The sequence below is a fragment of the Prionailurus viverrinus genome, chromosome B3 (assembly GCF_022837055.1).
Source record: "Prionailurus viverrinus isolate Anna chromosome B3, UM_Priviv_1.0, whole genome shotgun sequence".
Classification (NCBI taxonomy): domain Eukaryota; kingdom Metazoa; phylum Chordata; class Mammalia; order Carnivora; family Felidae; genus Prionailurus; species Prionailurus viverrinus.
This window is the reverse complement of record NC_062566.1, coordinates 37,622,734-37,644,305: the sequence shown is the minus strand read 5'-3', so window position 1 is coordinate 37,644,305 and position 21,572 is coordinate 37,622,734. Positions and strand designations below refer to the sequence as shown.

Sequence of the window (21,572 nt, the reverse complement as noted above, 5' to 3'; positions counted from 1 at the left end):
CATTAAGTGGCAGAACTGGGGTTATCTCAGGCCTGTCTGGTTTCACGTATCCTTTCGACACCGTTGCGTGTCAATGCGTCAGAAGACGGGATGTGTCCATTTCTCAACTTGATGACCTATTGTATTCTGTAGATCCGCGACTGGCTTAGCCCGCCATTTCCTATCCTCTGGTGGGGTTTGCAGTGTCAGGCAGATGTGTTGATGGTATCGCTCCTACCTCCCTTGTGCACTGTTAAAGTACCCACAGAAAAACGGACAGAACCCCCTGTTCTTTAAAGTACCGCGAGGTACAGAGTTCCAAGTACCTCTGGAAAAGAAATACAATCCTGTTAGTCTTGTTATCCTAAGTCAGAGGACTCAACCTAGAGGTTCCTAAAAGGAGAATCTATGCCATAAACATCAGAAATTTCTCTCTCTGGAAGTAGTTCGTACTACAGTTACATATCACCAGTGAAGATAACAATTGTCGGGCATCAAAAACCACCAAGATAGGGTGAAATTGTGAGGTAGAAGAAATCTCAGTGATGGTACACTTTAAACCCTGGTGCTCTGAGTAAGGACCCAAGGCCCCGAGCAGGAAGGGCCTCGGTGGAAATGCTAATGTGGGGTGGGGACTGAGAGCTGACCCTCGGTGCCCAGGACCTGCTCCTATCTCCCTCTAGGTGGTGAGCCCCACCATCAGCTCCCCCGTGTGCCAGGAGCAGCTGATCGAAGCAGGGAAGCTCGTGGACCGCTCGGTGGAGAACTGTGTCCGTGCCTGCCAGGCGGCCACCGACGACAGCGAGCTCCTGAAGCAGGTCAGCGCGGCGGCCAGCGTGGTCAGCCAGGCCCTGCACGATCTCCTGCAGCACGTGCGACAGTTTGCCAGCCGAGGCGAGCCCATCGGCCGCTACGACCAGGCCACCGACACCATCATGTGTGTCACCGAGAGCATCTTCAGCTCCATGGGAGATGCTGGTGAGGGGCGATGCTTGGGTGGACGGGTCAGCTTGGGGTTCCCCGATGGTCATCATTGTAACAAGAAAGGTGACGGTCACCTGGCAAGGGCAAGGTGTCATGAGCTTCTGTCGGAGACTTCGTCCCTGATCCTGGGAGAAAGATGGAAGTCTCCCGGTTTGCCCATCCATAGCAGCCCTTAGAGAGTTAATTAGACTTTTTAGCAAATTCTTAGCAAATTCCTTTTGTTCAAAAACCTCCATGTTGGATTTGGCCTGGTGAAGTCAAGGTAGCCACAGGAGGAGATAAGCCTGAAGCTTGGAAGGAAAAATGTATTCTCCCAAGTCCCAAAGAGAAAGCTACCACATGCCTGCAGGGTCACAGGGGTTTGGTCACAAGGGTTTGGTCAGGTTGCAGAAGACAGGAGTGAGGGGAGGAGCTTAAGCTCTATTCTTTTTTGGGATTTTCATTGGGAAGGCAGGGCAGGGGAAACCGCTTGGGACTGCTTAGTTTGAAAATCTTCAGCAGGCTCTGTGCTCTACAGGCGATCCTCAGTTGCCTGGCATCGGGCCATAGGATGATTGAGGCCAGGGATATTGCCTCCAGGAGGGTACTGGCCAGATAGAGGGGATGTGGTTCTAAGCTAAGGTCAGTTTGCATATCAAAGGCGTGCTCCTGGCTGGACTTTGGCTATCTCTAAGAATTGGCTAGCCTTCAGAAGGGCAGTGTCTCTAGCCAGCAAGGTTTCGTTAAGATGTCAAATGTCAGGATGTACAAAAAATTTAAAAATATGTAGCTTTCAGTCTATTAGTTAAAAGGTAAGTCTCCTGAGATCCAGCCCATCCCTATCCCATCTAAATCTCCAGATTTGGCAACTCACTGATTTCTGTTTTACGTTTCCAGAAATTTTCAGTCTTCCTACAGTCACATGTTTGTGTGTGTTTGCACGCATGTGCGCATAGCGCTGTCTTTGTTTTCATATAAATGAAATTGCATTATTTATAGTCTTAAACCTTTTTCTTTTAATGTGTCTTACAGATCTTTTTCATGTTGAGCTATACACTCATCTTTTTAATGGCAGCATAATATTCTACTGAATGGAATTTTAGGATAATTTACTTAACTCATGATCTTGAAGCACATCTAGGTGGTTTCCAAGTTTTTTGGTTTGCTTCTTTTGCTTTAACAAAAATATTATTACAATAACTATTTTTATAAAAGTATCTTGGTTTACTTTTGGGGATCTATGTAATTAGTGGAACTTCTGGGCCAATATATACGTACGATTTTTTTTTTACATATGGACTTGCTTTCCAGAAAGGTTCCACACTTTGTGACCCTACCGGTAGTTTGTAAGATGTTTGTTTCCCTACTTCCTTGTCAGCACAGAGCCATATTTTATAGCAAGTATTAGAAACAAACAAAAACTTGAACTTTTCTGTATCTTCCTTATGTGATTTAAGAAAATAGGAGTACTCTACACGATTTGGATTTTTTTTGTTGTTGTTTGTTGTCTTTCTTTTTTAATAGATGTTTTATTTTGGAATATTTTCACATCTACAGGAAAAAAGTAGAGGTAATACAGAAAGTTCTTATATACCCTTCCCAATTGCCCTCATTTTTAGCATCTTCCCATGGCACCCATGGCATATTGTCCGAATTAGATTAGCTTTGGTGCATAACTGTTAACTACGGACATTATTCAGATTCCACCAGTTTTTCCACTCATGCCCTTTTATTGTCCCAGGATCCAATCCACGATACCTTGAATTTAGCACATTTTGATTTTTTATGAAAGCTTTGTTTCCTCCTTAATGTTACAGTGGTGCGGCATCCTTCTCAAATGACCTTTGTGAGAGGAAAAATTCCCTTACATTTGAGTAGTTTTATTTTAAACTCTACTCTTACATCCTTCCTACTTCTAAAGTAGATTTCAGTAAAATCATGGTACAGTAAAACCAAACAACTACTAATAACAAGATCAAAACTGGTGCCTGGAAGAAAAGAGTGAGCAAACAGAAAATTGATAGGGAAAACTCAGCCAAGACAAATCTTAGCAATTGAGCATGAATCTGGGGTCTGTGCTTCTTATTAGTGAGAGCCAAATGACACAGATACAGGGGATCTTGTGATACTATTCATCTGGAGTTAGGTAACATACAAATTCTTTCAAAGTTTAAAGATAATTTTTTGCCATTATGCAGAATTTAAGGAGTTTTGGGTCAGTGATTCTTGAGCTAAATGATATTCACTAGATAAATATTTATTAAATCACGTAACAAATCCACATAATTTTGTTCCCTGCCTGCTGTTTGTAAAGAGTTCCCCTTTGCTTAGTTGTGTCCTATTTACCCCTCTCTGTTCAAGATGGAACTTGGATGGGTTTGGGGTATACGATCCTAGTAGCCATAGGGAGTATTTTCAGTCCTGGGTCTAAGGACATAAGCCTTGCTTAGGACAGGAACTTGTGGTCTCCCTTCTTTCTGCCCCTCTTGCTAGAGGAGTGGAGACTGGACTGTGTGCTGCTTTTGAGCTTTAGAAAGCAGACAAACAGATGGCCTCCTCAATCCCATCCCGTAGGTGAAATGGTGCGCCAGGCCCGGGTCCTGGCCCAAGCCACCTCAGACCTTGTCAACGCCATGAGGTCAGATGCGGAAGCTGAAATCGACATGGAGAATTCAAAGAAGCTCCTGGCAGCAGCAAAACTCTTGGCTGATTCCACTGCTCGCATGGTGGAAGCTGCAAAGGTATCATGTTGGGTCTGTTCTATTGAAAAGTGAACATTATTAAGAGTTAGGATTTGGAAGGTGCCCTGAAGATAAAGAATGGTCAGCTGAGTGTGCATTTTTGTTGTTTAAAACCTATATGGTTTTGTAACATTTAACCTTGTTCCAGTGGGAAAGGAGAAGGGCATGGGACACGAGAATAACAGTCTTTAAGCGGAGCAGGGCTGACTCAGCTGTGGCCAACACAGTTCCTGCTTAGTGCGCACTCTCTCGCCACTGGGTTATCACCATCGGCTTACTGCAAATGGTGGTGAATTTAAACTTGAGATCTTGAACAGCAGATTCACTTAGGCCTGTTTTTTGCCCGCAACCTTAGTATTACTTTGCCCTCCATTTGACTTCTCAACTAAACTGTCAAGATTTTACATAGTAGAGTGCTTCCTGCCTCACTGTTCTTCAAATGCCAGTAGCAGTCTTGAATGTTATATAACAGCTTGAATGAAGAGTTAAGAGTCAGCTTTTCTGCTTTTTGACGGTAATGCATTAGCATGATGCTTCTAAAAGCCAGTGATTCTTATCCCAGGGCTCTGTTTCAGAGCCCCCTCCCCCCTCCCCCGCTCCGCCCTGCCCATGAAACATTACAATGGAACGTGTCTCCATTCCACCCCTCCTGATTCACAAGGTCACTGGTGGGACTGTGCAAGTATGTTCCACAAGGGATTCTGATGCCTCCCTCTAGGTGAGAACTGTATTAAAGGGATAAGGCTGTATTTTTCTATCTTCCTCTTTTGGTTATTAGGCAACTAGCATACGTTTTTGGTGGAAATGATAGAAAATGCATATAAATATAAATAAAATAAAAAGCATCTTCAGTTTCATACTCTCAGATAACATGTTTAATGTGTTTCTATGCATGTAAGATTCATTGAAAGTCTCCACATCTTATCCTATCTCCCCAGCCTCCAATAGAATACCTTGTATGTGAATTCTTAATATGTTATGACACACAGTGAATTACGTAGACCTTCCTCAACTGACTCACCCTTGTAGTTCCTGAGGGACTGTGATTTCTTGGAGGTAACACGAATAGGATGAAGAGTAACCCAAGGAGAGGCAGCATCTGAACTTGCTTCCTCTGTCCCCTGAGCCCTGTTTCAGCTGAGAAGTTAGGCCATTAACCATCCCTTTTTGCCAAAAATATATATGACGGTTTCGTGCAGTGGTTAATTTCTTTATGGTTTTTACAAGTTCTGACCCTTGTATTTCTAAGTCTAAACATAGCTCTTCTTTTTTTTTTTAATTTTGTTAATGTTTGTTTATTTTTGAGAGAGAGCCACAGTATAATTGGGGGAGGGGCAGAGAGAGGGGGAGACACAGAATCTGAAGCAGGCTCCAGGCTCCAAGCTGTCAGCACAGAGTCCAACACCAGGCTTGAACTTGTGAACCACGAGATCATGACCTGAGTCAAAGTCAGACACTTAACCATCTGAGCCACCCAGGAACCCCTACACATAGCTATTTTAAAGTTTATTTATTTTGAGAGAGAGGGAGAGAGAGAGAGAGAGAGAGAAAGCAAGAATGCAAGCATGCAAGCAACTAGGGGAGTGGAGCAGAGGGAGAAAGAGAAAATCCCAAGTAGGCTCCTTGCTCATCGTGGATGCAGAGCTTGATCTCAAGACCAGGATCATGATCTAGGCTGAAATCAAGAGTCGGACCCTTAACTGAGCCACCCAGGTGCCCTTAAACATAGCTATTTTAAGCAAACCTTCACGTTCACAAAAAATGATAGACTGAAAAGAACCTTAGTGTAAAATCTAATCAACCCTTGTTTTACAAAGGATAAAATTAAAACTCAAAAAGATTTTGCCTACCATCATATACTCAAGATTGAGCCAGGGCCAGTGTGCACATTGGTTTCTAGACGCAGAACGCTCACCAGACCTTAATGCACCAAGTTACCAGAAATTTGTTTCTTTTAGGTATTTATTTTTAATGATTTATATCAGATGGGACAATGTTAAGTGGTTTCATAAATTCTTGTGTTTAAGTGTGGTGACTTTGTCTTCACGACACTATTTTCATTTGCTGGATTTTGTTCAAAGCTGAAGAACCTGTTAGAGCTCCAAGAAATATATTTAATGTGTAGAAAAAAATACATTTCATAATCAGTAACTAAGATTCCAGACCAAGATTAGTACCGCATATCTAATGTACATTCCTCATGAAAGAGACGTTGCTAAGGAAGGATCCAGATGCCCACTTGAGAGTCAAGTGCAGAAATGGTCTCCTGCTGCTCAAAATACCAAAGGAAGGCTCGCATAGGAGTGGTCTAAACATCTGATGACCAAAAGAATAAAATGATTTTCCTAAACTCGCAAAAGAAGACAAAAGTAGCTGAAACAATCTTTCACATGTGAGATGCAAAAGTAGAGGTTTTTTTAGTTACTGAAACACAAAATCAAGGCTACTTAAAGTGGTTACAGTTTGAAAGAGTGGAAGATTCCCTTTGAAGGATTGCCAGAACACTTCTGTCACAGATGTTAAAACTGTTGCAGCCAAGATGAATCCCTACCCCTTTTATAAATAGTTAAAAACAAACAAACAAACGGGTTCTTGTAAATGGTCAATTTGGCAAGTTGGCCATTTGAAAAATGGAGACATTTGAAAATTGATTTTCAACGATTGGTGAGTTTCTTTCTGTTTTTGTCTCTACCTTATGAGCAAATATTATCACCCTAAAGTGTTGATGAAAAGAAACTCATTCATCCCTATACATTTAGAACCGGTCACAGAACATCCAGACTCTGAGAAAAATCTTGATTGCTGCTTCTCTTGCAGGTGGGAGAGGAAGGTTGGATGTGCTTTAAGTCTTGGTTGAATTAGTATGCAGTGAAGTTATATCCTCTTCCTACGTTACCTTTAGTCTTTTCCCTACTTCAGAATCCCACCCATCTAAATAAAATCCATTTTGAGGGGCCTGAGTGGCTCAGTCGGTTAAGTGTCTGACTCCCGGTCTCAGGTCATGATCTCACTGTTCATGGGATCAAGCCCCACGTTGGGCGCAATGCTGAGCACTGGGCCTGCTTGGGAGTCTCTCTCCCTCTGTCTCTCTGCCCCTCCTTCCTTCAAAATAAATAAACTTTAAAAATAAATAAATAAAATCCATTTGCATTCCTCAGACACTTGAACCTACAGCAACACAGGGTGGCCATGGGCTGTGCATGGTGACTTTCTCTTGCCCTGCCATGATCAGGGGCATGGGATATCTCTCATTACTTAAGTATAGTTGAGTACCTTTTCTCCTTTGCTATACTTTCCAACTCAGTCTTTCTAGGCATGGTCTTTCCTGAACAACATTTCCTTATAGTATTGGGGATGGCATTCCCAGTCCCCCTGGTCTCTCTACCCCTTCCCCTGTGTCTATACTATATTCTCAGCCTGTTCACATAAACCCAGTGCCACAAGACAGGAAAATCTTTCCATAGTGACAAGCGTCTGTCCTGCCAGTTAATATAAAATTCTCCCCGAGAGATTGGGGCATGGGGGAGATTTATGTTAACACCTTTTAAACCATGGATAGCTGACCACAAGTCAATTTACGTGGATGGCCAAGGCTATGATCTCAAGTGTTTAATTTTTACCATTGGATTTTTACTGTTTACTGGTACAGCTTTGAAACATCCCCAGTAGATTTTTTGTCCTTAGGAGATGAACATCTTTATTGTAAAGATACTGCTCGAAGCATTTGCTTTCTCTTCCAGATCTTTTGTGTTACCGGGAAAAAGTAAAATTCAAGGCATGAGTTCAGCATCTGTGGCGTGCTGTCCTCTGGACCTCTCAGAATCTCTGTTTTCTCCTTCTCAGGGGGCTGCGGCCAATCCTGAGAACGAAGACCAGCAGCAGAGACTGAGAGAAGCTGCGGAAGGTCTCCGTGTGGCAACCAACGCCGCTGCCCAGAATGCTATCAAGAAAAAAATTGTCAACAGATTGGAGGTGGGTAAAGAGGCTGGTTTCTTAGAATGTCTATGTTAGATTGCCAAGAGTTATCTGAAAGAATAACATGGGGTGCCTGGGTGGCTCAGTCGGTTGAGCATCTGACTCCATAGTGGGTCATCATCTCACAGTTTGTGAGTTCGAGCCCTGCGTAGGGCTCTGTGCTGACAGCTCGGAGCCTGGAGCCTGCTTCAGGTTCTGTGTCTCCCTCTCTCTCTGCCCCTCCCCAGCTTGCTCACGCTCTCTCGCGCTCCCTCTTTCTCTCTCTCTCTCTCAAAAATGAACATTTAAAAAAATTTTTAAAGAAAGAATAACCAAATTAATAAGGCATTGCCCATATAAAGGAGGCTAAATCAAGATTGACGATCTAGTTTATTGGTTAAGGGACTTAGAAACAATGTGACATGTTGGTTTAGGCACCTGGTACATTTAGGTTCAATGGCACAGTAACAGTATATTCGAAAAACAACTTCAGCTCATGTTCTCAGTAAGCAAAGCCTTTTCTGAGTTGAACATTCTATTTTTTTTTTAATGTTTATTTATTTTTTGAGAGAGAGACAGAGCATGAGCCAGGAAGGGGCAGAGGGAGAGAAGGAGACACAGAATCCAAAGCAGGCTCCAGGCTCTGAGCTGTCATCACAGAGCCCAACGTGGGGCTCAAACTCACAAACGGTGAGATCAAGACCTGAGCCGAAGCTGGATGCTTAACCGACTGAGCCAACCAGGGGCCCCTGCATTTAGCATTCTTGAATAGATTTCAATTTTTTTTTTTTTTTTTTTTTTTTTTTTGCAGCAGGAAATAGGAATTTTTTTCCCCTGGCGTTAAGGGTTGCCCATGTTCAGAAAGGACCTTTAGCTAAAAATTCCATACATATTTTGTCAGAGACAGTGACTCTTTCAGGACTTCCAGTAGAAAATAGAACCTTGGAAAGAGTGAAGAATGGGGATCCGGCTTCGGTGGAGAGGTGTGGATGGAGCAATAAGAAATATTTTGTCATTTTCAGAACATCTGTTTGGTGGGGGAGGTGAGGGGGGTAGGAAATAGCACTAGGTGCAAACTCTGTAAGAAAACAAGTTTCTCTCACAAAGGCATACAGGAGACTCTTACACCAAAATTTGGGAGGTTGGAGGCCAAGAACCTGCCTGTCTGAGGAATTCCTCCGTATGGTCTGGTGGATCCAGAAACAAAACCAGCCTCCTTCCAGGGGGATGGGAGCGAGCAAACCCACTTAAGTACTCTGGTGGGGAAGCCCAGGCCTTTCTGAAGGAAGGCTTCACACGGGTGGCAAGAGGAAAGCCCTGAGCACACCAGCGTTTCTGCTGCTTGCGGAGAAGAAAATGTTTCCCCCAAAACATTTAGACTGGATGCCGCTTATCAGTGCCATCGTGGTCATGGAATTAACGGTCCCTTCTCTTTGTGAGAAAGACAAATGAACACCGGAACTTGAGCTATCAAGTGTGACTGTCTTTCTCTCTGGTCCCAGGGAATGTAAACCAATGGAGATAACAGGGCAATTGTTAGACGAGGCTTGTCAGTGGCATTCAGGAGGCAGAGTCTGGGCCTGGAGTCCTCTTTCTTCTACGCGTGCAGCTGTTCTGTGCCAGCCTCTTAATGGTAGGGCAGTTATAAATGTGTGTGTGTGTGCGATGGCCCCACTCACCTACTGTCGTTCTGTCCTCCAGGTGGCAGCTAAGCAGGCCGCAGCCGCCGCCACACAGACCATCGCCGCCTCCCAGAACGCGGCCGTGTCCAACAAGAACCCCGCCGCCCAGCAACAGCTGGTTCAGAGCTGCAAGGTGAGGTTGCAGCCGCCCAAGCACCAGATCTGCTGGAGACCCCCCCTGATAGCATTACAAGGCCACGCGCCCAGATAATTCAGTTAAGACTAATCATCTGGGCCCCTAATGCAGTTTGCTCCAGCCCCTGTGTTCCAGGTACACACACATGCACACACACACACACACACACACACACGCACACACATCTGGTTTTTGTCTCATAAGTGGATGCCCTCTGTTTGGAGGGAGAGTATGATGCTTTTTCCAGCATTGTCTTTCCTTTGCCTAGATTTTCTTTCTTTTCAAGAGACCGAATCAAGGAGGATCAATGACCAGGCCATTTTAGGGCTCTGCAATAGTAATGAAGCATTGAATTTCCAGAGTGCCTCTTTCCCCGTGAGAGGTGGGCCTTCAGCTTCAGTGCTTGCTGGGAGGAGAGTTGATTTCCTGCTTTGCACCGATGGCACCCTAAGGATTGATGTTACCCTGTCTGGCCTCAGTGATGATGTGCTTCAGGGCTTTCTGTTGTTGCATGTTTTTTTCTGAGAGCCGGGCCTTGATGGCACGTTGACTCCAACGTACTGCAAAGGGTACAGTGAATACCTTTGTTGCCACTTCTGAGGGCCCAGGGGGTCTGCTCTCCCAGGAGACCCCTGAAAGGTGCCAGACACGACTTGGAATTGCATAGCTACTGCCCTTGTGTTGGCAGTGTGTCTGACCGGAGTCTCCCAAAGGTCTTTGCGGTGAGCAGCAGGGGCTGGGTGGGCAGGTGTACTTGTGTTAAGGTTCTGGGAGTTGACTGCGCTCTGTCTGCTTTTTCACATCTCCTCTGTGAAACGGTTCACATGTGAGTGGTGTCGCCATTTCCACCTCAGAAATGGCTTTGCTTCTGAGAACCACCCAGAGCCCTCCACGTCCTGAGTCTAGGTTCTCTGAGGCCAGCCCCTCACCAAGAAGTGAATGTACTCTGGCAGAGAAGTCTCAGCACTGGAGTAGGGCCCTGTCCTCGGGACTGTATGCAGAAAGACGGGGTTTTTCTGTGAGTCAGGCCCCCACAGGGGAGGAGAGGGTGTTTTCTGTTAGAGCCTCAATTCAGCCGCCAGCGTGGGTGAGAAAACCCTTCTTCACGAGCGCTTGCTCCTCATGTCCAGGAAAATACTACAGGATGAAACACCCCCCACCCCTTTTTGCAGAGACTGAAGATACTCAGTGTCTGTCTATCACTGTCAGGAAGGAAATCACTGTTGATCAGCTTGCAGTGCAGAGGGGAGAGTGGACAAGACTACGGGAGCCAGCGATCCTCAAGAGGATCTGAGGAAAATCTCTGGGAAATATTTGTTTTAACCTTTGCTGGAATGGGTTCAAAAAAAAAAATAGGTCGCCAGACTGGGGTACACTTGGGACCTTCTTCAGCAGTAGTGGCCACTGTGTGCTATGACCTTTGAGGACCTGGTCGGTCAGATGAGGAGTGCTCACTGAGGAGAAAACCCAGAAAAGGTAGTAGGCTGGTCTCCTAGGGCATTGTGGGAAATTGTTTCTTGAAGTGGTCTCACCTCAGAAACTGCTGCTTCTTCCTCCACCCTGGGCATTGGGGTTTCCAGTTTGAGAAATGAGAGGGCTACTTAATCAAAGACGACCCATGGTGGCAATGAAAGGTGATGGACAGAATGCATCCCTGCTAAGTGAGGAATCAAAGCACTGACCTATGCTGGCACTTGAATAGTTCTCTTAGTTTCTTCTCGTTGGACAATGTGACTTGGGTTTCTCTGCCTGTGAATTGGAGAGACTTTTTGATCCTTGGCTGTTAAGCTTTATAAGTGGTCATTAGCCACATTGGTATTAGTTGCAAGTGGGCAAATGCTTTTAAGACCACCTTATAGAGATTCGTACCGTGCCTAAAGGTATGAGGAGCTGAGGGTTGAGCGTGTGTGGGAAACAGCTACCCAGAGGCACTGGGTTAGGATTCGTTGTTGGTAAGGACCCAGCTAGCTTAAAAGTGCTAGGTAAATCCAAGGCTTGTGATAAGCATTGCTCACATGGAATAGCGCATCCCCAAAACATCCATCACTGGTGTCATTTTCCACCCTTTTTTGGTAATTCGCTGTGCCGAGTGTGCTCTGTTTTAATTTTCCTTGCTTCCTATAGGCAGTGGCTGATCACATCCCTCAGCTGGTCCAGGGGGTGAGAGGAAGCCAAGCCCAAGCTGAAGACCTTAGCGCCCAGCTGGCTCTCATCATCTCCAGCCAGAACTTCCTCCAGGTAACAGGAGCATTCGCCTTGGTCCCACTCAGAGTCCCCCATGGAGGTAGGAGGTGCCCTTAATCCTTAAGGAGAAGAATTACCCCGTGTCACAGCCACAGAGAAGTTTTTGCAGTAAGCAGACCTTGGAAGGCCTTTCCTTTGAATTTCCATTTTCAGGAGAGGTGGATTTAGCTTGGCAAAGCAAAATGCTAATATGCAGGGAAATTGCCCTGGGAGACAGCCCATAATCCATTTTTCTTGGGAGGCTCATCTTTATTTCTCCTCTGTGAGGGAAAACATGTAATAAGTTGCAAGTGTTGTTGAACAGCCTGGTACTAGATATAGCTCGAAGTTTGCCGGTTTCCAGAGAGTCTAATGCTATTATCCATGTACAAGGAAAAAAGAAGTGTTGAGTGCATCTTCTCTGAAGTTGTGATCTTTTCGTATGCCGATTGTACAATTAGTTAAGTGTCGGCAGTCTTTGTGGGCTAAGGGGTAGATTCATTTTAAAGAAAACAAAATGAGAAAAGTGGTGGGAAAACTCCCTCTTTACCTACTTCTTGTCTTCAAATCCCTGAGCACTCTGTCTGCTTGTATCTCTTGAACAGTTTCAGTGATCAGGCGATGTTCTTCCCTGTCCCTTTCTAGTTGAACCTGTCACTACAGGACCCAGTGATACATCTGTTGGGTTAATTTTTCAAGTGTCCTGTCTCCAACATGCAGAGACAGAACGCGAAAGTTTTAATGTTATTTCCTCACGTTATACCTACATGCAGACATACGTATTTTATGTATACATTTTTTAATTGGGATTTATTGTGTATAGCTATACTCTTTGATTTTTATGTTAACATTTATATTATGAGCATTTAGCATACAGCTATGGCTCTCCTTTGTTTAGCTATTTTATCACCCCTAGGCATACAGGTTGTTTTCAATTATTTGCCATCATAAATAACTGATGATGGGATAAAGGTCTTTATCTGCGCTCTACCTTTGTACCCCTGTTGAATTATTTCCTAAGGATAAATTCCTAGAAGTAGGATTGCCAATGGCTTATTTTTATCTTTGGGACATTGAGAATTGTGACTTGGACAGGTGCTTACCTTTTCATTCAGATGGTTGGAGGGCCTGGAGCCAGTTGTATTGTCCCCACTGCGGGAAGGCTTCTAGGGTAGTATGATAGAGCCATGTAGACATGTTCCAGGGTCCACTCTATCGCCGCTCTTAGATTTCCTTTCTCTTTCGTTCTTTGAATTTTGCTATCATAGACACATCACATAGTTACAAAAATAAGGCAGGGTTAGAAATAAGTAGAAATGGGGGCACCTAGGTGGCTCTGTTGGTTAAGTGTCTGACTTCTGCTCAGGTCATGATCTTGCCGTCTGTGAGTTCGAGCCCTGTGTCAGGCTCTGTGCTGACAGCTCAGAACCCGGAGCCTGCTTCAGATTCTGTGTCTCCCTCTCTCTGTGCCCCTACCCTGCTCGCACTCTGTCTGTCTGTTTCTCTCTCTCTCAGAAATAAGTAAACATTAAAAATTAAAAAAAAAAAAGAAAGAAAGAAGTAGAAATGGAATTGACCAGAAAGTTGCTACATTTTCAAGTTCATTCACACGTGTTGTAAAATTGTCCTTCTGGAAGGCTGAATGCATCTAAATTTCCATGTAGCAGTACGTGGAGCACATTTTCCAATACATCTTTTCCAAGTTGGGAATTCAAGCATTTAAAAAAGACTTCGTTGACAATTTCTCAGTGAAGTTCTTACCGTCTGATTTTTGCATTTCCTTGATAGTCACATTGCTAAATATTTCATGTTCCAGTTGTTGTTACTATGTGAAGTTATCTACTCACATCTCAGGCTGGGTTTTTTTTTTAAGGTTTTTTTTTTTTTAACATTTATTTATTTTTGAGAGACAGCACAAGCAGGGAAGGGACAGGGAGAGAGGGTGACACAGGATCTGAAGCAGGCTCCAGGCTCTGAGCTGTCAGCACAGAGCCTGTCGCAGGGCTTGAACCCACAAACTGTGAGATCATGACTGAGCTGAAGTTGGACACTTAACTGACTGAGCCCCCCAGACACCCCACAGGCTGTTTTTTTTAATGAATCGTCATGAGTTAATTAAATATTAAAAGTATTAACTTCTGCCATTAATGTTTATTTTCTGACACTTAAATTGTTTCAGCTTTATTAAGAGAAATTCTTATAACATCTATATTAAAACCCCTAAAAGTGTGTATATTCTTCGGTCCAGAGATTGTACTTTTAAAGTTCTATACAAAGAAAATTACGAACATGTGAAAAATTTTAGCTACAAAGCCATTTATCAAACCCTGAAAAAATGGACACATGCCCAACAACACAGGATTGAGAAATATTAATAGATGCATACATTGAAATACTATACAGCTATTAAAAATATAGAACATGTGAAACAAAAATTTGAAAAATAGAATAAAGAGGATGATCTTATTTTTGAAGATATATATGCATGCACACAGACATCCATGCATAGTGAAATTATATCCTAGGTAGTGAGATGTGATGTGACAGGTCATTTTGTTTTATTTTGTCTGCCCGTATCTTTTAAAGTAGTCTGTTAGGTATATTTCAGACACAGATTAAAGAGCTATTCTAAGAAACACAAAGAAATGTATTTAATAAACTCTGTCTGCAATCTGTTTTAATGGAAATTTCAAGCCAGTATCCTAATTTTTCCCCCTCTCAATGACACATATTTTTTCTTTTTCTTTCTTTCTTTCTTTCTTTCTTTCTTTCTTTCTTTCTTTCTTTCTTTCTCTTTTCTTTTCATTTTTCTTTTCTCTTCTTTTCTTCTCTTTCTTTCCTTTTCTTTCCTTTCTTTTCTTTTTTCTTTTCTTTCTTTTTCTTTCTTTGTTTTCTTTCTTTTTTTCTTTGTCTTTCTTTCTTTGTCTTTGTCTTCTTGTTTCTTTTCCTTGTTTTCTTGCTTTCTCTTTTCTTTGCTTCTCTTTTCTTTCTCTTTCTCTTTCCTTCTCTGTCTTTTTCTTCCTTTTCTTTTTTTTTTCTTTAACATTCTTACAATGTCCTGACCCTAGAATTGGGGTGGCAATTTTCAGGGATAGTCTACATGATTTTACTCTTCCTTGTCATAGAGGAAAGTAATTTCTGGCTTTGTTGTTTGGTCTGTGCTCTCGGACTCTTGCTGCTCAGGTGTCGTCTTACTTTCTGCTCCTCCCTTTACAGCCTGGAAGCAAGATGGTGGCCTCCGCCAAAGCCGCGGTGCCCACTGTGAGCGACCAGGCTGCAGCCATGCAGCTGAGCCAATGTGCCAAGAACCTTGCCACCAGCTTGGCAGAGCTACGTACCGCCTCGCAGAAGGCAAGTGGACCCTGTCCCAGCAGTTAGCTCATTGGGAATGGAGCTTTAGATGCCTTACTTCTGGGTGTGACCTGTGGATGACCCAGGACCTGAACACGGCTGGGCATGTTTCCTGGCAGGGGCGTCCATTCCATTTGCTTGATGGGGATTCGCTTTTACCGTTTTTAGCTACTGTCTCCTAGACTTAGTTTATCACTTTCTAGTTACACATGACTTGCGTTAAACTATTGTAGGTTACATGCTCCCCGCTCCCATGCCCTGGGACAAGCAATGGTCCATGTTTCACAACCTTAAGGGAGACAGGGAGTCATCAGTTTCTTGGTGCCACGTAAATTCTAGCCACAATAAGTGATTGCATCTTGCAGGTATTATTTTGTGAACTTCAACTATTCAGGCAGCAAAATTATTCCAGGGAGCAGGGCAGGGGGGTCATTTATAGTATCTGTTTTGCCCTGAAATCTTTTTACACCTTACATGGGAGCATTCACCTTAACAAGGTCCTCAACAGAACAGAGTTAGGGATTAGTAAGTTTCTGTCTCTAGGACTTACTTACCGATAGACCTCAGTACTGTACTGTTTGATGTGTTATTAGCATGAAATTCTGGCATGAATTCATTTTTCCTCACTGTAGCAATCCCTTTATAGAAACAAGAGGCGTCATACGTGAGAAAGGGAAGAAGGTTAGAAGCTGATTTGAATTCTTGATATGAACAGTGTGCCTTATCACCATAGAAAAATTTCCAGAGCTTTAGGATAATACTCAGTTAAAAAAAAAAAAAAAATCTTGAGCTGTGTTTCTCAACCAGAGGTCCAAGGACCATCTGTGCTGAAGTCACCTGGGAGCATTCAGAATGCAGGTTCCTGGGCCTCACCTCTGAGCAACTGAATAAGAGTGCCTGGACAGGGAGCCTGAATTTGTACATTTTACAAGTTTCTTCAGTGAGCCTTAGAGTCATCCATACCTCAACTGCTCTGGAGCAATGAGCCTCAAAGTGGGGCTCAAGCGAGACTGTCCACTGGGGAGGAAGATACTGAGAGCTTTTAAATACGTTGTTTTATATAGTGTAAGGGTTAGGAGTATAGGCTCTGGAATCCAACTACCTGCATTCAAATTCTGGCCTTGCCATCAACTGATTTTTGGTGACCTCAGCAAGTTAATTAACCTCTCTGTGCCTCAGTTTCCCCACCTTGTAATACTGGCACATAGCAATCAATCAGTGACTATTACTGCTGTTGTTGTCACTATTATCTAAAAAAAAAAAAAAAGAAAAAGAAATTAAGATTTACCAGTATTTGACATACTGAGCAAAAATTATACACATATAATTTATTAACATGTGGGGGGGGGGGCTTGATCAAAGTACTTGAAGACCAATATTTTAAACGATCAAGAGAATGAAATAGTTTTCTTAAAACAATTACTAAGGAAAAAAATCTTTAGTAATCTTCACTATGGAAAAGTAATGGTTTATAGTCTAGAAATTTGTAGAGATTCAATAAGGTGGAAAAAGCCTTGTCCCGATAGTCCTGGGTTCATTCACTCATTCCTTCTTCATTCACTTACCACATGCTTCTCAAGTCTCTTTGTGGACACATCCTGTGCGTGGTGCTGTGTCTCTAGAACCCGGACACAGTGAAGAAGGATCCTCTTAGTTTGAGCAGCAAATGCATTTCAGATCAAAATAGCTTCCAGGAGACTTTAAGTATATCCACTTTTGAAGCATACATAATTGATTATTTCGGGGCGTTAGGACTGTGGTCCTGAGTGAGGCTGGAAGTGCTATCAGGAAACGCTTACTCCACTTGCTTCCTGTTGCCAGTGTTGGAGAATCTCTGGGTACATCCAGAAAGGCATTTTGTACATTGTGAAGTACTAGGGACGCTTTTCCTCGGCAGCCTTGGTACACATATTCCCAACTCTGTTGACAGGCCCATGAAGCCTGTGGTCCGATGGAAATTGACTCAGCTCTGAGCACCGTGCAGACACTTAAGAATGAACTGCAGGATGCCAAGATGGCTGCTGTGGAGAGTCAACTGAAACCGCTTCCAGGGGAAACGGTAAGGAAATGCTGGAGCCCACTGGGGGTGGGACTCTGCCTTATGGTACGATCACGGTGAGGCATTTTTAGAAGCTGGAGTTGGTGTGCTTGAATTTCTGGCATTTTGAAGGCAAAGCCTTAAAATAGCCCCATATTTAAGCACTGGGTTGAGTAAAAGATGGCCCTGAAGGGGCCTCTGGTAATGGTTGTGTGGCTTGAGGTTTGGCTGAGGATGAACAAGTGTCTGTTAATGATCATTACTCTTTTCATAAACAAGACACATCCTAGTGTTTTAGTCCCATGTTGTGAACCCACAGCATTTTTTAAAAAGAATGTCCATTGCAGCTAGAGGAGCTAGATTTTAAAATTTAGGAGTTCTAGGGGCGCCTGGGCGGGTCAGTCAGTTAAGGGTCCTGACTCTTAGCTCAGCTCAGGTTATGATCTCAGGTTTTGTGAGTTGTGCCCCACATCAGGCTCTGTGCTGACAGCTTAGAGCCTGCTTGGGATTCTTTCCTCTGTCCCTCACCTGCTCACACTCATTTGCTCTCTCTCAAAATAAATAAACACTTATAAAATAAATTTTAAAAAAGTAGGAGTTCTAGCATCTAGCTCCAGCTTATACCCTCTACTAGCTCTAGATAAGTCTTGGATCTCCTCTGTGTCTCAGATATTTCATCTATGAAATGGATGGCAATGATGTCATTAAGGTTGACACAGAAAATACTTTCAATAGTCATTTGAAAAAACATTTCCTTAGTGCAAGTCACCAGGATGGACAATGACAAAGAACTTGAATACAGTACAGTCACAACAGTCAGTGGAATGATGGCAACAGAGATCTAATTTGATGATGTTATGGTACCTCCTGAGGCCTGTCAGGGCTTTCTTGGCTAAGATTTTACCAGGTCTTCTCATTTGTACATACCTCCTTTTCCACATTACTGAACATTGCTAATAAATACCACCATTTATTAAGTACCTCGTTAAGCACTCTATACACACAAAATCAATCTAGTCGTAACCTTAATGAGCGAGTTCTCTTAATCCCATCTTACAGCTGAGAAACCAGAGGTGTGGAGGTAGGTTGTCACTATTCTGTGTGGTAATCTACCAGCTAGTGATAGAACCAGGGTTTGAATGCAGACCTATAGGACTCAAAAACCCATGCTTTTGATCGCTCATGTTGAGAGCTTCTACTCTTGACTACTGCTGCTCTTTGGGTGAACTGAAAACTTGTGGAATCTTAGAAGGAGACTTAAAAAGCACCAAATTCACCATGCAACAATGCCTGGTACATATGAAGCCCTCAGAAAATATGTGTGAAATCAAGCTACTGCAAAGTAGTAAAGACGAGGAAACTCAGGCTCAGAGAAGTTAAGTCACCTAAGGTCGCTTAGCTAATGATGAAGTCAGGAGTGGCTGTAGGGCCAGCAGCTTTGTAATGTGGTCCGCATGACCCTTTACAAACTCTTGCTCCAGGGAGCCCAAGAGAGGCTGACATGACAGGAATCCTGCCTTTTATGTAAATCAACTGGTCAGTTCGAATGCAACAAACACGATGTAATTTTTAAGAAAATTGTTTGCCCCAAAGGAATGTGTGTGCAGCATTATAACACATTGTTGGCTGCAATGGACCAGGCTCTTTTTTATTTGAAGGCACTGCCTCTCGGGAAGCATGTTGTGGAATTAAAAAATGCACATGCTCTCTGATGCCTTTCTGCACTCTTGCGGTGTCCCTGGAGGTTCTGTTCCAAAATGTTGTCCTCATCTAGTAATCAAATAATTATCCATACCCTGGACCTTCAGTAACTTTGTTCTCTGAATTATTTATTCATTTTACAAAGCAACATGATGTGCCATTCACGGGAAACAAGCACTTCGCCCATTTTCATAATCTCATTTACCACGGCAAACCTCTCTTTCTATTGCATTTCCTTCTGGTTAGAACTCCTCAAAGTATAAAGATTGAAATTAACAATGTTAATGGTCCCACACACCAGGAAGGTGGTACCACTGGATGACTGCCCACTTCCTGCCAAGGCATAATTATTTCTCGCTAAGGATTTGTTGCAGACTTTCTAAATTAGCTTCTAAAGGCATAATGCTAATAGCTACCATTTGTTGAGTACCTACATTGATTCTGAGAACTTTCTGAGCTTAGGCATTAGGATCTCCTTAGGAAACCAAGGCATGGCGAGGTTCAGTAACCTGCCCAATCTCTCACAGTTAGCATGTGGGGGAAGGAAGTAGAGGGCAGGAGCATGAACCCAAATTTGTTCTGAAACATGGGCTTTTTCCCCTCTTTGACCCTACTCAGCATTACTGGTATTAGGGGGGGAAAAGCTAAGGCCCACGTTTGATGTGCATTGTTTTTATGCTAAGACTTCAGTGTATGTTTCTTTTCTTCTAAGCTGTCTTCCCCTTTGGATGTTCTTATAGCTGGAAAAATGTGCTCAAGACCTGGGAAGTACATCTAAGGCAGTGGGCTCCTCCATGGCTCAGCTCCTAACCTGTGCTGCGCAAGGCAATGAGCACTACACAGGTGAGACTCACTCTTTTTGTGATTCCCTGTGGCCAGGTGCAGGCTCCTGGGTGTGGGCTGAGGGGTTCGGCAGCTGGTGTTCATGGACTTGACCATGAACCTGACTTTGTTTTTCAACAGCGATTTACAGATTTTTCAAGCACTTTCCATTTGCTTGTTACTAGGCTTCATACTGTTAATAGGCTTCATATAAGATGAATCCAATATGATCACTCCAAACTATTTGTGGATCACCCCTACTAGCCTATAAGCAAACAGTAATTATAAACTTCTGGAACTATCTATGTGGGACTCTTGAAATCCCAGTGAAGTAAAGGAATTAAAAAAAAAAAAAAAGAGGAAAAGAAGATGACAATAAGATTTGAGTGAAATTTTCAAACATGGAAGGAGGCAGATGAGTGGTAGCAGACAGAGCCAGTGAACTAAAGGCCTCCCAGGATAGGGCAGCCAACAAGAAACAAGCTGATTTGTACTGCAAAACCTTGGGAAGGTTTGATTATTGGAGACACCAGTTACCCCCAAAGGCAGGAGACACCCTTAAACAGGAGTCTGTATAAGAAACAGCTTGTGTAATTATCAGCTCTAGGAAAAACACCAGGATATAAGGAAACATCTCCCTAGTAGGAAGAAGACCTAATAGGAAGTCTATAGCTACCTCAAATGGAAACATCAAGAAGTTTCATTATAAGCCCATTATTGGAAAGAGGAAATGTGTCAGAAGAAAGCTCAAAGAGCTGAAGTGGTTCTAGGAGAGGAATGGGGAACTCTGGGATGGGGAGGAGTAGTTATAAATAGTTGGTTTTGTTACACGGTAGTACTGCTTGCCTTTGGAACACACACACACACACACACACACACACACACACACACACACTGTTAGTGAAGTATAACATACATCTAGAAGAGAGCGTTAAGTCCTAAACGTAGACCTTCATGAGTTATCACAAATGGAACGCACCCAAAACATCACCACCATGATCAAGTAATGGGACATTTTCGACACTCACATGTGCCCTCTGCTCCCTGCCCCTCATTTTATTCCCTCCTGTCTCCCAGAGGTAAACACCCATGACTTGTAACAGCATTAATTCATTTGCTTATTTGTAACTATGAAGGAAATCATGCAGATGTGTCCTTGTGTCTTCACTGTCTTTTCAGGCATTACGTTGTGAGATTCATGTGATGTAGGCAGCAGTTCTTACATTTCTGTTGCTTCCTGTAATATTTTATTGGATGACCATACCTATTTGAGACTTGATCCCTTTGATGGGTAAAGCTGTGGACAGTTCTAGGACATGCTGTTTAGTGGGCATAAATAAGCATTTTCTTAACAGATACCTAGAAATGGAATTGCTGGGTGCCAGGCTGTGCTTGGCTCTAGCTACCTTCCTTCGGGCCCTGGTGTATGAAAGTTCCAGCTGTTCACATCCTTGTCTCCACTTTCTGTTGTCAGCCATTGTCATTCTGCTGAGTGGGTGTAGTATCCTATTATGGTTCTGATTTTTATTTCCCTGAAAAGCAGCGCAATTGAGGATTTTTTCATATACTAGTTGGCCATCTGGATATCTTGTGAAGTGCCTGTTCATGTCTTTTGCTCTTTTAAAAAAAAAAAAAAAAACTTTGAGGGGCACCTTGGTGGCTGAGTCCGTTAAACATCCGACATTGGCTCAGGTCACGATCTCATGGTTCCTGAGTTCCAGCCCCGCGTCAGACTCTGTGCTGACAGCTCAGAGCCTGGAGCCTGCTTCAGATTCTGTGTCTCCTTCTCTCTCTCCCCTCCCTGGTTCATTTTCTCTCCCTCTCCCTCCCTCCCTTTCTCTCTCTCTCTCAAAAATAACTCAAACTTTCATTTTTAACATCTGTTTATCTTTGTATTTGTTGTAGGAAGTCCTTTTCATTTCCATGTATCTTTTATCTTGGAGCTTACCTTTCACTCTCAAAGTTGTTCCTTGGTGAATAGA

At 43.2% G+C, this 21,572-nt stretch overlaps 1 protein-coding gene across 5 annotated transcripts in view; it reads left to right on the top strand.

The window, feature by feature from the left end:
- Nucleotides 1-21,572, top strand: part of TLN2 (talin 2) — a 456,802-nt gene that overhangs the window by 298,623 nt on the left and 136,607 nt on the right. For all 5 annotated transcript variants that reach the window (XR_007153041.1, XM_047863106.1, XM_047863103.1 and 2 more), the window contains 8 exons: nucleotides 663-957; nucleotides 3,517-3,683; nucleotides 7,527-7,655; nucleotides 9,339-9,452; nucleotides 11,580-11,693; nucleotides 14,895-15,029; nucleotides 16,960-17,088; nucleotides 19,509-19,611. Coding sequence is in view for 4 of the 5 variants with exons in the window: in XM_047863106.1 (XP_047719062.1) it covers nucleotides 663-957; nucleotides 3,517-3,683; nucleotides 7,527-7,655; nucleotides 9,339-9,452; nucleotides 11,580-11,693; nucleotides 14,895-15,029; nucleotides 16,960-17,088; nucleotides 19,509-19,611 (1,186 nt within the window). In the remaining variant the exon portion in view is untranslated. The remainder of the gene's footprint in view (nucleotides 1-662; nucleotides 958-3,516; nucleotides 3,684-7,526; nucleotides 7,656-9,338; nucleotides 9,453-11,579; nucleotides 11,694-14,894; nucleotides 15,030-16,959; nucleotides 17,089-19,508; nucleotides 19,612-21,572) is intronic.